This window comes from Pteropus alecto, unplaced genomic scaffold, assembly GCF_000325575.1.
Source record: "Pteropus alecto unplaced genomic scaffold, ASM32557v1 scaffold86, whole genome shotgun sequence".
NCBI classification, from domain to species: Eukaryota; Metazoa; Chordata; class Mammalia; order Chiroptera; family Pteropodidae; genus Pteropus; species Pteropus alecto.
In genome coordinates this window covers 1,347,787-1,365,790 of record NW_006442109.1, presented here as the reverse complement: position 1 = coordinate 1,365,790, position 18,004 = coordinate 1,347,787, and the positions used below count along the sequence as shown (strand labels likewise).

Here is an 18,004-nt window from a genome sequence, read left to right as displayed (position 1 = left end):
TTTCCAGAATATTTCTCACTCCCCACCCTACACACATACACTCAAATATCTTCCCTGGCGCCCCCTTCACACAGAGGAAAGTTCACACCTTTGCTGTACTATTCAAGGAGCTCCCAGATGGGGCTCTTACTGAACTTCTCAACTTTATTTCCTAATATTTTCCCAGAGTCTTCTGCTTTGGGTTACCTGATCTAGTCATTGTCACCCAAACATGCCCAGACACACGATCATTTATATCTGCCTAACATAGTTTAATACTATTCTACATCCTGATTATTTCACTCATTATTTGTCCTAACTTCCCAAGGTAAAAGCCAAAAAAGTCACATCTCCAGACTTTTTAATGTTAAGGTATGAGAATGCAACCTAGCATCTAAGTATGACTCTCTATTGCAGAGATTGTGTGAACTCTCTAAATCCTTTAATAAATTCCTTTGCAGAGATTGCGTGAACTCTCTAAATCCTTTAATAAATTCCTTTTTGACTTAAACTAGCTAGATTTGATTCTGTTGTGTGCAACCCCAAACTCTGACTGATGCCCTGCCCCCATTCCTTAACTTAGCTCATTTCCTCTGCTGGGAATAACCTTACCAGTCTACACAAAGCCAAATCTGATCCCTCCATCAAGTTCAACCTTATTCAAGGTTTCCTCTTCAAGTTTTCTCAAGCCCTCTTTCCAAATCCATGCAGTTCATTGTTTTTGGTTTTTTTTCCACTCATTGGAAACTTAATACATGCTTTTATTTTATAACTATTGTCTTTTGCCACATCCAATTTCTACAACCTGAATATGAGTCCCTGTGTTTTTATACTGATTCTGTAGTTAATGAGTTCTTTCTATGGGTAAAGTATTGTGCTTAGTGCCAGTGGTACCAAGGTGACTAAGCCAAAATCTATGTTCTCAGCACCCCTCAGGCCAGTGGGAGAAATAAACGAATAAACAAGGCAATGCTCCATAATAGAGGTTCTGAGTTCAGGTGTAGGAAGAGCTCGCTCTCCCTGGATAGGTTCTGGGAAGATGGAGAGGCTAAAACTGAGGCTTCACGAGCAAGTGGGAATCCACCAGGCAGGCAAACAAAGAAGGAGGAGAATGTCTGCTATTCCTTATACCTCAAGGATCCCCAAAACTTAGCTCGTTCCCTAAACATTCTGTGTGCTTAAATTATCTTCTAGTCAGGGGCCAGCAACACATTATGTCTAAGAATTTAAAAAACAAACAAACAAAACAAAACAAAAAATAATACTTGATCAAAACGTATAAAAGAAAATAAAGGATTCAGAAAAAATGAGTCAATTTTTTTCCAAACCAATGCATCTTCATTGAACTCTCGTTATGTGAAAATATAATTAAATACTGTTCCTGCCTTCAAGGTCCAATGCTTATTTAAAATGCAGTCTAGCTAAAGAGCTATACCTATAAAAGCAAGAAGAGTTAAAAAACAATACACGTCTTGACAGTTCAGTCTAATAATAGAAAGAAAAGATCCCAGTAGCACATGATCAGGTGCCAAAATTAATGCAAACATGAGAATTTTTTTTAAAGAGTGATCACTTCACATTGTGTGGATCAGGGGAAAATTATGTAGATATCGGTGTATAAAGAGAAGTGCTAAGCGAAAGGCAGAAAAATATATAAGTTCAGGGATTAGTAAATAAATTTGATTTAGCTAGAATAGAGAATTTGCGTAGGAGAACAGCATGAATAAAAGAACTGGGAAAAATGAGCACAGGTGTTGGTTCACAAATCAGAAGCTTCCTGGGTGAAATCTGAGACTGGCTCCCTCTGTCCCCTGCCTCCCTTCCCTGTTTCCCCCAAGAACATGGAAGCAAAAGAGACTGAAGAGGCATAAGACTCCAGATTGGCAGGTAGCAGGTTTAATAAACAAAAATTTACTAAGAAGGCCTGTTTCATGTAGCCTCAAGACGAGTAGATCTCCACATCTGCCCATCAGAATCATAAAAGTTTACACAGAGGTCTTAACTGGGTTTAGTAGCATATTCAGTCAGGATGGTCTCAACAACACTTAACTCTCTCAAAACTGCATCCTTGAAAATGGCTCTGGCTGTGAGAACAGTGGTCAAAATGTACATTTCGAGGACAAGAGAGGGGTAAGGAGCCTCCAATATCCCAGAATTTAGCTCCTGGGTCAACCAGCAGTCACTTCCTCTCCATGAATTCCTCCAACAAGATGTCACTTTTGAGAATACAGAATACACACACACACACACACACACACACACAAACACACACAAACACACACACACACACAAACACACACACAGAAACACACACACACACACACACAGTAAATACTTGTTGAGCACCTATTACCCATAAATTATATAGGTGCCCATAAACTCTACAGGTACCTATAAGTTATCTAAATTAATTATCAGATAAGAACCCAAGGGCTTATAAAGGTTAAATGGTTTGTTCAATATCAGTTTAGGAATATCCTGATGCAAAAGACAAATGTGGCTCCTAACCTCCAGGGCTGGCAGGGTAGCATCTTCAGAGCACTTAAGTAGATAGACTGAATTCATACCCTGAACTCCCAAGACCAGGCTCATGACTCTCTGGTATTTCTCTGTTCCTATGTAGCATCCAATTAGGTCAGATATTAGAAAAACCTCACCCTCTCTCCACCTCACACCTTTTAGTCACTGTAGATATAGTATCTTTGGCAATGATTTTTGACCCAGTTTGCACATCACACTCACCTATCAAACTTTTTTTAAATGCACATGCCCTGGATCCAGTCCCAAAGATCTGAATTGGAGCCAGGAATATATTTTTAAATATTCCACAGGAGATCTTGATGCACAACCAGAGTTTGGATGTTGACAGATACACAATAATCTAAAACATGTCCCAAAATTTTATTACCTAAGATCTAAATGAAATATACACATATGTATAATTTAGTCTCTTATAAGCAATACAGATGAGTGATCTAATAATGACATTAATGATAATAACAATATTAATTGCTACCTTTATTGAGTGCCTACTCTGTTCCCAGGCACTGTGCTAAATTTTTTTACATATATTATCTGATTTAATTCTCGCAAAATCCAAAAAGGAAAGAACTTTTAATATTCCTATTTCCAAACTCATAAAGCTAGACGGAAGAACTGGAACTCACATCTAAGAGTGTATTGATCCAAAATAAATTCTCTTTTTAGTCACTTCACTACACTTCCTCCTAAAACTAATGATATTCATTTGTTCACTGAATATCTGATCGAGTGTCATTTATATGCCAAGTACTATGTCCTCAGTCACATAACATACAGCATAAATCAATACTCAAGCACTCCAAAGTAACATTTGAGTATATTTACTCAAGCTCCAATGGATAAAATTTGTCTCAAAGACTATACCAAATGAGCTGAAAATAGAATGAACAACAAGCTTTGTTACCCAGCAACTTAATGAGGTAAAGATTTGCTATCAGAAAATAATTCTTTTCTGAAGGGATGAAAAAAAGTATAAGCTATAGTTATGAAAACACATAAATGAAGCTTTCAGGAAATGGACTTTGACTCTGATTCCCATGAGTCTAGGCTCTCAGTATCTGAGTCCCACTCATCTTCTTTCATTTCCAGGAGCTGAAGCTGAACCACAGGATCACCTTATTATTAATCCCCAAAGAGAAACTCTAAATACATTATTTAAGACCACCTAGCATCACTTGGTATCGGTATTTTTCAATTGGCTGCTACAGACTATCCAAATGACATGAAAGAATGAATGTTTTTGAAAAACTAAGTCATGTATTCCTTTCTTTCCTTACATTTTAAGCCTGTGATTATTTCAATCTTTTGAGGGTCATGAGTGTCACTGAGAATCTAAAGAACCTTATGAAGACTTTCAGAAAATCACACATATGCCCATGCACATTATCTTTAGATTAAGACTCTCTTAGCTAAGCAACTATTTCATTTGTTCTTTACCTGTTAAATTTTTTTTTTAATTAAGTGCCTCTCCAGCCTGCTCTGTGGCCAGGAGGCTGAGCTCTGTGCATTTCAACCCCTTGTTCCTTGGCTTCCATAAGTTGTTCAGCCCATGGAGAACACCCACTTGCAGGAGATGGGAAGGAGAGAGGAGAATGATATCAAGATATTTGTATCTTGGCTCCCTCTGAGAGAGGTCATCACAGGTTACAGGGTCACTCCACTCAAAACAGGTTCTGTCAGGCAGCCCTCTCCACACAGCCCTCCCCCTTTCCCTGTGTTTCAGGAATTGCTCCCTCCTCTTTGTACTCTCACAGCCCACTCTACCAGCCCCAAGGCTCCTAATTCTTTCAGTTTCCCTGCACCCTGCCCATCTTTCTTCTAATTGTCCAGTATGAGTGTGTACCTATTTCCTGACAGTACCTGTACTGAATATCATCACTCCACAGTCACCCCTCCAGTGTATGGGAGGGGTGTGACCTCCACTGACAATGCTGTTTGAGCTAGTGTCAAAAGTTTCAGTGCTTGCAAGGGAAGGGGGTCTCTTATTTCTACTTGGCCAACCATCCTGAGGACAGAGCCAAATCTCACCTTCCCCTAAATCAGATCAACAAGGTGAGAGATTTCGGTTTCTGAGTATTGTGAGGAACAAAAAATTGTCTTACCTAAGCTGTCAGCAACTCCCCAAAACAGAGCAACCAAGAGAAAGATTTAAAAGCCAGAAGTAGAATAGGTTTGAAGCTCCATTCTTCCCCCTTTGGACTTTTTTTAAATGTACTTGGAATATTTCTCCCAATTACATAATAAAAAAATTAAAACCTGAATTTGCCCTCCTGTCAGATTCTCAAAAGAATTCTAATATGATATTCCTGTAACAGACTCAAAACTCCAAAACTATTTTAATAACTCTGCAGGATGTTATAACCTCCTGAAGACCTCTTAAATTCAGATTTTGTTTTTGGTTTCCATTAAGTAGTCAGAGATTTTATATTCAACTCTTATTGAAGATAAGAATAGGTAGTAATAATTCATCTTAAAAGGTAAATGATTATCCATTAAACATAAATACGATTGATTTAACATTTAAAAAAATTTTAAATCCACTGATATTAATGCTAACGCTGAGAAATTTGGAAAGGTCCGTCTAAAGACATTCATCTAGAAATGTTGGAAACAAGCATGGTTTACCTACAATGGTGTGAAGCTAATGATGCTCAGATCTCAGCTGGAATGATGCATCACTACAATTACACTTGCATTTCCAAGGCCTTTGGTAGAGTTCTGCATCCAGTCTTGCAGAAGATTCAGTAATGTGAATAACAGAGGGTAAGACTATAAGACCCACAAAGTCAATATTAAAACAATATTGGACTCTTTTTTCTGAAAAGGACAACGGCAACACCAGTATCAACGTGCCAGTGATTTCAGTTATAACTAGAGAAATATTATTAGATTAATATCTAATTAATATCTAATTAATCTAATAATATTAATTATTAGCAAGCATTGACAGCTAAGACTAATGTATGATGAGAATTCCACAAATACTATTAGCAGGTACTGTGCAGGCACGAATGACTCAAAACTACAGACATCTATTCTTCACCACAGGAAGACAAATTCTACTCCTTCTGTCCCCTTATTAGGTTTACTTCTTTTTAACTTATAGATGCAGGAAATAGAGAATCCTTCTCAAGAGAAAAAGCTGCCTTCTGGAAGCAAGTCTTCCTCAACGTGACCAGAAAGATAGACCCTCATACATCCAGGTATAATCTTGAGGAAGCCAGGTGGGACTTAAGTGGGGGCAGTCTCTTCCTGCCTCTCCGCTGCCCGCCCACCCTTCCTTCCTTATAAAAGGGTGAAATTCCAGGTCCCAACTGGATCTTAGTAGAGGTGTCTAACCCTCTCTCAATCTCTATCTCTCTTTCTCTCTCTCTCTGTCTCTCAGACACACACACCAGAGACACACACACAGACACACACAGAGACACACAGAGACACAGCCTGATTCTCAAGGCCATCTTATTCAATCTTTTCTTTTGTTTCCAAAGAGAGCCTTGGCCACAGCATCCTTTTGAGGTAAAACTCAGACTTGGGGGAGGGAGAGAAACCCCACTGGCTCCCTGTGGCTAAGCCTCTACTATAGCTGTACATTGCGAATTAAGGGCACTGCTAAAAATGAAGTGGAAGTTTATTTTCTCCCACAATTCAGGAGGAGGTGGAGGGGCTGCACCACAGGAGGATCTGAATTTCATAATTTCCTCGTCTTTAACATAGTGATAATAATACCCACTTTACGGAGAGGCTGTGAGTTTTCATGAAATCATATATGCTATTGCCTTGTAAAGTGTAAAAACATTATATTATATGCTATATAAGTGGTACACAAGTGGTAGTAAAATGTTAAAAAACAGAAATGCTAAAAACTGTTCTAGAACAGTCCTTTAAGATACTATATAATTACTATGTTAAGTCATAGGTCACTTCTAACATTAATTTAATCCAATGTCACCTAAAACTAGCAGTTAAATTTTCAAATATGACCTGATCTGAGCCCTAAAAAATTGGCCAAGCAGTTCCTATAAAATGTAAATAATCTTTTCAAGTTCAATGCATTAAAAAGCTTATTTGACATGACAACTTAGTTCAATGCAGTATCCTGGAGTGGATCCTGGAACAGAAAGAGAACCTTAATGGAAAAACTGGTGAAATCCAAATAAAGCCTAGATTTTAATTAATAGTAATGTACCAGTATTGGTTCCTTAGTTCTGACAAACGTACATTAGTCACAAAAAGTGATAATAATGGGGAAAGCAGGGTGAGAGGTACATACGAACTCTCTATTATCTTTGCAGCTTCTCTGAAAGTCTAAAAATATTCCCAATAAAATATTGATTTAAAAAAGTCTACTCAATTTTTAACAAGGCTTAATCACATAACAAATGTTTATGGAGTGCACAGGCACTGTTCTGTGTACTGGGTACACAGTGCTGAGCAAAACAGACCCATCCCTTCCTTTAGGGAACTAAGAGACCAATGAGCAGGAAAGACATTAAACAGCCCAAAAAGCAGTGTAAATTGTAATTGCAGTTTGTAGTGAGTGCTGTAAAGGAAAAGTGCATGAGACGAGAGATGTATAAAGCTGGAAAAGGGGCCTGAAGCATGTGCCAGTGTGACCGAAGCATAGTGAGAGCATGGAAGAGTGGTGCCATTTGAAGAGCTCGACCATGTGGAACCTTGTAGGCTGGATTTAGAGTTTCCCAAAGAGATACAGGAAGTCAGTAAGAACTTTAGCCAGAAGAATGGCATGATCCAATGAATGCTTTTAAAAGATCACAAAGGCTGCTACATGGATGTGCACTAGAAAGATGCAAGACAAGAAGTTCCTGCTTCAGGTGCTCACACTTAAAAAAAATATATATAGGGAGAAATGAAAAGTTCTCAACTTCTAATGTATTTGCTCTAAAAGGTCCCTGGGAAATAGCTTTAGAATCTGCCACCATAACTTGGCAGCGAGGATGGTACTCCAAATGGCTCCCAACTCATTCGACCTGAATTTTTCTTCTAGAATGCCCATGATTAAACATGGGAATGAACAAAAACACATGATAGTTCCAAAGTCACATGACCTAGGGCTTAGCAAGATATCAATAGCAAAAACCTGCAGGCTCTAATACCCTGAGGAATCTTATCTTCCACAAGGGAAAAGAATTCTTAGTATGTCTGGTTTTCAGGAACATGAAATCATTATTGACACCTCATTGGTGCATCTTGGTGTTGGCTCAGGACAAAATATAGAAAATCCTAGACTGAAGAATAGTGGAATAGCAACCCTTGTTTGAAATATACAATGTTAAACGTCATCTTCAGTTACTATATCTTGAGTCTGAAGAAAGAAAAATCAGCTCTTGAATAAAGTCTGCGAGTTGATACGAAAAACTTTTTATATAAAGCTCTGTGAACCAAATAGGTATTAAGTTGACTATCCAGCCAATTTCTCCTTTTCTCTGTAAACTACCTCTTCCCCCATAGTCAAGGGTTACCTAGAAAGCATCTAGCCACCATGGTTTCATAACTTGACCCTGCCCCAAACCACCGCAGTTAATATGATCTAGAGTGTGCACTTGACACAAATTGAGCCAAAGACTCCCTTTGCCCAGGAATATGAACTTAGAAGCAAGAGATTCTTGCTCAATCTGTCTGGTTTCTTGAAGAAAGGACATATAAACACTGGAACTGCTGGCAGAGGCTATTTTCAACAATTTGGACAAGAATATAGAGAAAGCCAGCCTGCAGCAAGAGACAAGAATGGAGAACATGTGCCAGAAAAAAAGAGATTAAAGTCAGAGAAGGAGGGCTTCCCGTTTTCCCCACAGCCCTCCAGTACCTTATGCTAGCTTATCCCACTTTAACCCTAACCTTAACATCAATGAGAGACCCCTCTATCTTTTCAATCACTTTCATTTTTGCTTAAGCTAGTTCAAGTACAATCCTGTGACTAGAAATTAAACAAGCCCTCACTAACACTCCAGGTCTCACCATTTTATTTGGTCTCAAATAACTGAGAACCAGCTTGCCCAAATTTTTTAAGCCAAGATCTCTTAAAGGAGAATCTAATTCCAGCCTCTCAAAGAAGATAATTGCAACAACATGAAAAACGCTTATCTTAAAATGTTAAGTGGAAAAGAAGCAGGGCACAAAATGTATATGTATCAGAATATGACTACACTGTAGTTTCTACTTGTCAATAAATCAAGAAGTGAACCCCTGTATGGATTAGAAAGGTTAGACGGAAATTAACCAAGATAACAGTAGTTATGTTAGGGTCACAAGGTTATTTTTCTTTTTCTCTATATTCCTCTGTGTCTGTTAGTTAAATACTTTATAACTTAAAAAATTATAACTATTATAACTATTTAAGACTGTGAAGAAATATGTAAATATGTTTATAAATAATGATGTATTTTTTAAAGTAGAATGTAAAATACACTGTTATATTTGTGACTATATAAATAGGCACAAAAGGAACTGTCGTTTCAAGACCCTGCATATAACAGGAAGAATACAATTTCCAATAGACCATCCCAAACTGATCCTCAGCCTTCACTTCCTCTCCACTTGTTCGCCTTCCCAATCCTATCTAACCCTACCCACCCTATCCCATGCTACCCGTCTTCAGCTGGAATTTCACTCTTCCCCTCCCCACTTACACTGCTGCATTCCCCCACCTCCCTCACCCCTGCAATCTCCTCTACTTTGATCTCTAGACATGCAGACCCATCCTATCACCCATAGGCCCTAGATTAGTCTCCTCCCTTTTGGGCTTGGATAATTTTTAAATTATCTTGAACATTGTTGTAAGATAATTTTCAGTAACAATTCAAAGTACAACATTAGATATGGGGGGGAAAAGTGGTAAACCATTTATTTACAAGGAAAAGTGAACAAGCCTCTTTGAAATCATAAAATTGATTCTATTAGTTTCCTCCATAATCATAACAGTTCCTTACATTAAACTTGCTATTGTACCAGGCATTATATATACATTATCTTACATAATCCTCTCAATGATCTGTGAAGTAACTATTATTATTTCCATTTCTCAGGAACAAATTTGTTTATATGAGAGGTCAAGTTAAGCAAATTTGAAAGGCTAACAAGTAGCAGAGCAGGGTCTTGTGGTCTTTGCGTTAGACCTCATGGCCTCAAACAGGTCTTGGATAGCCTTTCTAAAGAAAGTATATAGAACTTAATGTTAAACTCCCGTGTTAGCTAGTAGTAAAAGTAGTATTTTGTAATACAAATATCCAGTTTATATGTAAATTTATATTTTAAATGAAAATACATATTAGAATTAACATTGTAGAAACTACCTTATTATCCACATCAGTAATATATGCAGTAATATTCAGGATCAACATAGCCCTTTTATGTCCTAGTTAAAACTTTGTTACAAAGGCTTCTCAATATTACTATTATGGTAATTATAACTTTACAAAGCACTACCTCTCATATACAAAGAATCATAAAGCTTATTATCAGGGTATAAACAGAATATGAACTGGAAGAAATGTCTGGTGTTTTCATTTCACCAGTAAGAGACAATTTTATAACTTACTCCAGTAAGAGTGCTTAAGTGTTTATATTAATATTGTACCATGAAGACCAATAGTAACCATTTCAAAAGAGGAGTGGACACATTTTATTTCTTATAATTCTAGTAACTTTATACCAGTCCATATTTTTAAAATTGCCCTCCCTTCCCCCCGCAATTCAAGTATAGAAAACATGAAGGAAATAGGAAGACACAAATGCAGAAGTTACAACCGCAAAGGTAAAGTGGTCATACAATACCATTTGGTATATTCTCATTCTTTGAATAGGCACATCTGTTTGATTCATTCATGGCTGACAAATTTTTTTTATTTCCTTCCAATCACTACCATTATGTACTCCTTTTTTTCTATGTAAAAATAATTAACTCTTCAAATTCTTCAAAGGAATCTGTAATCATTCATTCACTAGCATGCTAAACTTTATTGAGCACCCAGAATATACTAGATACTTTGCCTAAGAGGAAAATAAATAAAGATAAGTCCCTGCCCTCCCCAAGCTCTGTGGGTGAGATAGCCTGGTGTAAAGTATTAACAGCCCCAAATAGTGTGCTAAATGCTGGAGCAGAGGTGAGTACACAATATTACAGAAGCACAGAGGGAGGGTTAACCTAGCCTGGGGCAATCAGGAAGCTTTACAGAGGACAGCACATTTAAATTCAGCCTTTAAATATGAATAGGAACTTTCCACCATGTGATGAGGGAAACATAGGGAGAGGAAACCATTCGGGTCGTAGTGTGAAAAGGCTCGGAGGAGCAGAAGAGCATGAAGACAATAATGTTACCAAAACAATGAGCTGCTTGATGAGACTGTGACCAGTATCTGTGGAGGCCACGTGGGATGTGAAATTAAAGAGAAAAAGTGGACTAAAAAGCCAACAACTTAAGTCGATTAAGGTGCTTAAATATATGGAAGACTATGCATACCTTAAATTTAAGTTATTACAAATATATAGACCAATGAGAGAAATGTTCAGTATGAAATAAAAAGCATTTGCTTGTGTCTATGGATAGAAAAAAAGGCCAAAAGGATACTGTTAACCAAAATGTTAATACTAATCACCTCTGGGTGGTGGAATTATGAGCAATTTTGTTTTTAATCTCTCTTTGCTTCTCTGCCTTCCAGATTTTCTGCATTAAGCATGCATTACTTTGGCAATTAGGGAGGAAATGTGTACTAAAATAGAACAATATAAGCTGGGCTCAGATTGTGGCAAGCTAAGGAGTTTGAACTCTATTCCACAGAAAATGAAGATTTATTTCAAGTAATTGATCAAGGAAATGAGGTGAGCATATTCGCATTTTAGGGAATTAAATACTGTTAAGGTGAGGCCGAGAGAAAGATGTGATGGATAAAACTAAGGCAACGACAGCAGGGATGGAAAGCACATATTTGGGGCAGGATAGATAGGACTTGTTAACTGATTATGGGGTACGAGGAAAGGGCAGTTTGAGGATGACTCCAGATTTCTGGGAAACAGGTTATAGCAGCAGCTGGAAAAGTCAGAGAGCCAAAGCAGTCATAAGTTGGTAGAGTTCTTTTTGCGGACAGGATGTTCAGAGATAGGATCACAGCAAGGGGAAAAAGTTTTATTCTTAATATGGAACTATCAATGCGAAACAACTACAGAACCTGGTCACTCACAGGATATGGAAAAAAAACAAAAGGCCAACAGAAAACAGAGAGGCAACTGGCCACTGTCTGAGACAGAAGGTGGGGTGAGGAGAGGCAGAGTAAACATTTTACTAGAGTTTACTGAGGGAGATTCTTCCTTAGAGGGTAGGACTTTTCAAAAGCTGTCAAAGCTGACCTACTGCATGGCTGTCCTGATTCAGTGACTTCTACCCTCTTTTTTACAAACAAAGAAACCAATGTCTACACAGAGAAGAGTCCCAGGTCTCAGAGCCAGTTGCTAGCAGGTTTAATACTAGAATCAATTTCCAAACCACCATAGTTTAATTCACTATACATCAACATACTACCTTCTTATACAAACACAAAAAGGCTCACCCCCAAAATATCAATAACAGAAATACAATAAAGCACGAGTGGATTTATCCTTTGACTTGAGTTATGGAAATGAATGATTTCTTATAGTAGACGCCCCTCTTATTTCTCTGACCACCACCTCATCTTTCAGCTAACTACCATTAGCCTTTGATCCCACTGAGATTTCCAATTCATTGGTCCTACCACTTTTCACTCTCCCCAATCACCTTGATTTCTTCTCTTCTCTACTTACCAGCTTTAAATTATATGGTCAATCATTATAACTACACTTTCCTTGAAGAAAGTCATAATTCTCTTGCCCTTATTATTTTATTATACCCATTGGATAATCTGCAACTGCAGTTAAACTTTTTCTTCACTTGCTCTATGCCTCCACTGTGTCAATGAATACAAAAACCTACCGACTGGTTTCACTTTAAATTTGTGACCAGAAACTTCAAATGGGCCCTTTAAGGCAGCCAGACAACCTTACTGTACTTCCCCAGATTTTTCGCTCTCTCTATTTATGTATTCACACCTTCTCTCTCCCCCAACCTCTACCACCTCCTCCCAAATCTTTACTCTCAGTGGATGACCTTGCTTCCTATTTGGAGAAAACTAAAGCAACCAGAAGAAAATCTCAACAGACTCCCACCATCTCAGTTAACCACCTTCCAGAACCTGCACCCACACACTCTGCCCTATATCCATGTTTCTATCTAAAAGTAATGTCCCTTCCTTATGTACTATATTTGATACCCTAGCTCTCCAACATTACTAATTTTCTTTATTCAATCATTCTCATGTGCATACAAACATACTGCTATTTTTCCCATTCAAAAATAAAAACTTCCTTAACCCTATAACCCCCAATTCCTCTCTTCCCTTTTGCACAAAAAATCTTGAAGAGTTGTCTACACTCAGGTTTTTAATTCCTTCCTCTAATTCTCTCTAAACACACTCTAATCTATTTTATGTTACTTTACCTACTCTTGTCAAAGTCACCAATGATGCCCAGTTGCCAAATTTGTGGTCAGTTATCAGTCTTCACTTGACCTTTTAGCAGCACAGAACTCAGCTAATCCCTTCCCTCTGAAACTCTTCACTGGCTTCCAGGGCATCACGTGCTCCTGGTTTTTCTCCTACTTCCCCGGAAGCTCCTTTTGGTCTCTTTTAATGGTTTCTCCTTTTCCCTCCAACTTCTTAATGTCTGAGTGCCCCAGAGTTCAGTTCTTGTTCCTCTCCTGTATATACATTCACTCCTTAGAGATCTCATCAGGGTTATGCTTTGATAGCATTTAAATACTGGAAAATCCCTAATTTATATCTCCAGTCAGACATCTCTGTGCTTATTCAACATCTCCAATTACATTTAATCTTTCCAAAATGTTATCCTTATTCCTCCCCTAGCTTCCTAAACTTCTTTACCTTGAAACCTTCCACATTTTAGCCACTGGCAACTCAAACTTGGTCAAGACAAAAAAGATGGGATCATTTTTACCCTTTTCTTTCTTCCAGATACCATAACCAATCCATCAGGAAACCTTATTGTCTGTATTTTCAAATATATCCAGAATCTGACCACCTCCCATTACCTCTACAGTCACCACCATCATTTTCAAATCACCATCATTTCTCACCCAGGTTATTACAATAGCATACCAACTAGTCTCTCTGCTTCTACCCCTACCCCAATAGAGCAGTCAAACTGATCTTTTTGAAAGACAAATCAAGTTATATTACTCCTGCAAAACCGTGCAAAGACTTCCCTTTTCATTTAGAGTACAAGCCAAATGACTTCATCTGAGCCCCTGTATCTACAGTGACCTCATCTCCAACCAATTGGAATTGTTCATCCCAATTCAGCCATGCAGACCTCTTCGCTCTTTCTCTAGCATGCCAGGCACACTTCACCTCAGAGCTTTGCACTGGCTCTTCTCTCTGCCCCGAACATCTTCTTCTAGACGTCCACATAGCTAACTCCCTCACATTCTTCAGATCTTTGTTCAGTTGAGGCCTCAACTGACCACCTTATTTAAAATTGTTACAATAGCTAGGCCTCTCAGAATTTTTTTTATCCTTTTTACTCTGCTGTAATTTTTTAAAGTAGCTATCACCTTGAAATATGTTACATAATTTGTTTGTTTATTTATAGTCTGTTTCTTCTCACTAGAACTTAAGCTCTAAAAAGGAAAATACTTTTGTCTGTTTTGTTCATGGATATATTCCTGGCACACAGGAAGTACTCAGTTAACACCTGTTGAATAAATAGATCTATTTCCCCTACCAGACCATAAGTAACTCGAAGTTAGAAAAATGCTTTAATCATCTCTACACTATGCGTGTGTATGTGTGTGTGTGTGTGTGTGCACACATATCAGAATAAAATACACAGATTTCATATCAGCCTGACTACTAGAATTTGTTCTGGACAAGGCACTCATTTTCTTGATTGGCAGGGGTGACAGCAGGATGCATTAATAGGGTGCTCATTGATGCATATCAGAGTCGAGTCCCTACCACCTCTAAAAAAGTAAACAGCATAGATAGAGAGAACATCTCATCTTTAAGCCTCATACATGACCAGTCAGAAAACAAGAAATCACCTTGCCTTCACATGTTATATATTCCTCACCAGGGCCTTTTCATAAATATATCCCTCTAGAATTCCCCCAAGCTGTTGCTCATTCCTGGTAACAGCTAAAGCAATTGACCATATTGTACTGGTTTGCTGCAATGTGTTTGCTTACTAGTTGAAGCCTGCATTAAGGGCAGGATTATTTCATGGTGCTCAGCTGCCTGGCCCTCTTCCAGCTCTCTTCTCTCCTAGTCTCTCAGTGAGCAAAATGGCAATTTCTTTCTACCTCTGAAAGCACAAGCATCTGAAAGTTATTTGACTATCATGTAATTCTCTGTCCTTGTGAGTTTCTCTGCCTTCACTGTTTGAATTCTGTGGCCTGAAGTTAGGTAAGTGCTCAACACAAATAACTATGCCAAATTCATCTTTATTCCTTTTAGCTTCAGTTGCTGTCTTGGTCAATGCTGGTCCCCCTTTTTGTCCTGTTATTGTATAGCAAATGAAACGTGCAGCTATTTCAAAATGTACAAAAAAAAATAAGATGAATGTATCTTTATTTAAAATGTCACTTTTTAAATAATCTTTTTGGTTTGTTCTTTATTAACAAAAGTTCCGTCATTATAAAAATTATAACAATATACTACCCTGAGTCTTGTAGTTTCACAGACAGCTTCTATATTCTTCAAGCAACCAAAATCCATGGTTCCTAATTAAAATATTCAAAGTTGAAATCTAAAGAATCTCCACAGGGTATGCTAGCACCTTCACTTAAGTTTCTAGGGTTAAAAAAGAAACCCTTTGCCAATAGGAAAAAAAGAAGTTTTCGAGTCTATAGTACAAAGACTTCAAACCACATTCCACAGCATGTTATTTTCTTTCCAGAAAATTCTAACACTATATAATTACTTTTGTATGGAAAATGAATAATGTAAGCCTCTAATGCTAAAAACAGCTAGACAGAAATCATCCTAATCAGATAGGCCTTTCTTGAAGAAAATATCTGTGTGAGGACAGCCCATGGAAGAAAGCTCTTGAATTATTATTCAATAGAGATGGAGCACAGTTTGGGAGAAAGTTACATGAAAAAAAAAAAGTGTATCCTGGTCTATGTGTCAGGATTTAGCTGCTTCAGAGGAACTGTAATGTTGACTGCACCTCAAAATGTCACAGAAAAATATCAATCAGAAATGCTTCTAGGAGCTTCCAAGGCTTCTGGTAAAAAAAAAAAAAAAAGCGAAAATATTAATTAACCTTCATCTATGCGACATGAGAGTATTGATATAGAAAAAGCGAAACCCCACCTGCATGGGAACTAAGCCGCAGCTACTCCCGCATTTGAGAAAGAGAGAGAGAAAAAAACACGAGCTTCACTTTGGTTGTTGGCAGAACTAATCCCAGCAAATACAAGTCGTGGTTTTTGTGTGCTGGGGGAGTAGGGTGCACCTCCTCGCCCACCCAGAAAAACTGCTCCGGAAACGTGAAAGCCTCTGCGCCGCAGGACCCAGCTTAGCCAGAAGAGAGCTGGTACGAAACAGAACGGCCCTCTGGGGTTCAGACGAAGTCGCGACGTGCCGCAGGCAGCACGGGCAGGTGGCCTTGCCTTGTCTCCCCCTCCCACCCACTCCACCTCCAGTCGTGTGCGCAGGTCTCTGGCTCCAAGCTCCGGAACTCGGAGCCCTAAGCCGGTTCTTTCTCTACCCAGGATGGAGAACCTTCCAAAGACATTTTAACAAGAGTAATTCCCGCGCTTGCAACGTCTCAGCAGCCCAGAGCCAGAAAGCCGACCCAGCGGGCGCCGGGACCCAAGTCTGGGTCCGCTGCTCTCGCTGGCCCCACCCCCAATCCGTCCAGCCTGCGTCCCCAAGCGCCCCGCCCGCAGCCTGGCACCCAGTAGGGGCTTTTGGGAGTGCAGCCCCAAAGGCTGACTTTCCGCTAAGTAAACAGCCATATTAGCCTCCTCCGGTCGTAAATAAACCAGGGGTGAGCGGGCCGACGGCCGTCTGGAGCGCTCACCGGATCCTCTCTGCGCCTCCGCCGCCAAGGCTGCGACTGTTTCCAAACTCCTAAGCGCAAGGGACCGGGGCTCCATTTCTCTCCCATGGTTCAGCACCGAGGACAGCGTACATACTTTTCTCCCAGTGGCCCCACCGCCAAGAGGGTGGCGTTTGCGGCGCAGGCAAGGCTGCAGGTGTCCGGACGGCGCTTCCTCCCGCATCCCACCCCTATCCGGCGCCTCAAGCAGGGCAGCCCCGCGGCGTCTTACTTTTCTGGCTGGAGTAACCCGGGTAATAGCCATAGTAGCCGGTGATCCGCAAGATCCGGTCCTCGATGGTGGCCACCCCGTTGGGGGCCGCCTTGACATCCATAGAGAGCGCGGGGCGGCGGCCCCGGAGACGGAGGAGAGGAGAGCGCAGCGCGGGGCCCGGGAGCTAGTGCAGGTGCCGCCGCCGCCGGTGCTGATGTTGCAGCTCGTGCTCCCGCGCCCGGGCTCTGACTCCACCGCCCGGCGCAGCACCGGCTCCGCATCACAGCGGCGGCGGCGGCAGCGGCGGCGGAGCGGCCCCCACTCGGGCCGGCCTCTCAGTCAGCCTGGCAGCTCTCCCGCCCGCCACCCCGCGCACTGCTGCCCCAACAGCGCCCCCTCACCTCCGACGCCCTCCGCGGCCCGGGCGGGTGTGGGCGCCCCACCTGGCCCCCAGCTCTCATCATTAACCCTTTTGCGCTCCTTCCTCGAAGAGTAGACATCCCCGAACCCCCCCGCCCCCGACAGAACGGATGCTTGGTCTAGGGGCGTGGGAGAATAGAAGGTGAGAAGATGGCAGGGGCTCGGGGAGGAGAGGTGGAGGTGAGAGAGACTCAAATCGAACCAAATGTTATTAATGCGAGAGTGGACACTGTCGCTCGGGGAGATGACACCTCGGGGCGCCCCTGGGACTTGGTCCATGTTTGGCGTCTACGCCACCTGGGGTCTGCTGATATGCAAGCGTTCCTAGGCGTTAATTAGTTCTCGCAACTTGCCTAGACGACTGAGAGTCTTTTTTTTTAAGAAATGAAAAGAAATATGAGCCCCCAGCAGGTGATACGTGGAGTGATTATCCGGGTATTGTGGACACAAAGACTTTAAGAGATTAAGCCGCCAAGTCTGACAGTCCAGGTCCGGGCCCTGCATCCTCTCGATGAAAATATCAAAAGCTTGTGAGACTCAGCTGCGCGCAGCATGTTTATTTTGCCAATTCCAAATGCCCTGAGGAGAAATGATTTTCTCCTTTATTGCCAAAAACATCAGGGGAGAGCCCTTCAAACTGTGAATATCTGGACCCGTGAAAGTTTTAGCTGCAGTCTAGAGACTGTATGTCTGAGTCTAGA

At 40.4% G+C, this 18,004-nt stretch overlaps 1 protein-coding gene across 1 annotated transcript in view; it reads right to left on the bottom strand.

The window, feature by feature from the left end:
• SLC35F4 (solute carrier family 35 member F4) overlaps nucleotides 1-17,047 on the bottom strand; it is a 167,152-nt gene extending 150,105 nt beyond the window's left edge. The window contains exon 1 of the mRNA XM_006920142.2: nucleotides 16,902-17,047. Within this exon, the coding sequence (XP_006920204.1) occupies nucleotides 16,902-17,004 (103 nt within the window). The 5' untranslated portion in view covers nucleotides 17,005-17,047. The remainder of the gene's footprint in view (nucleotides 1-16,901) is intronic.
• Nucleotides 17,048-18,004: the final 957 nt, after the last annotated feature.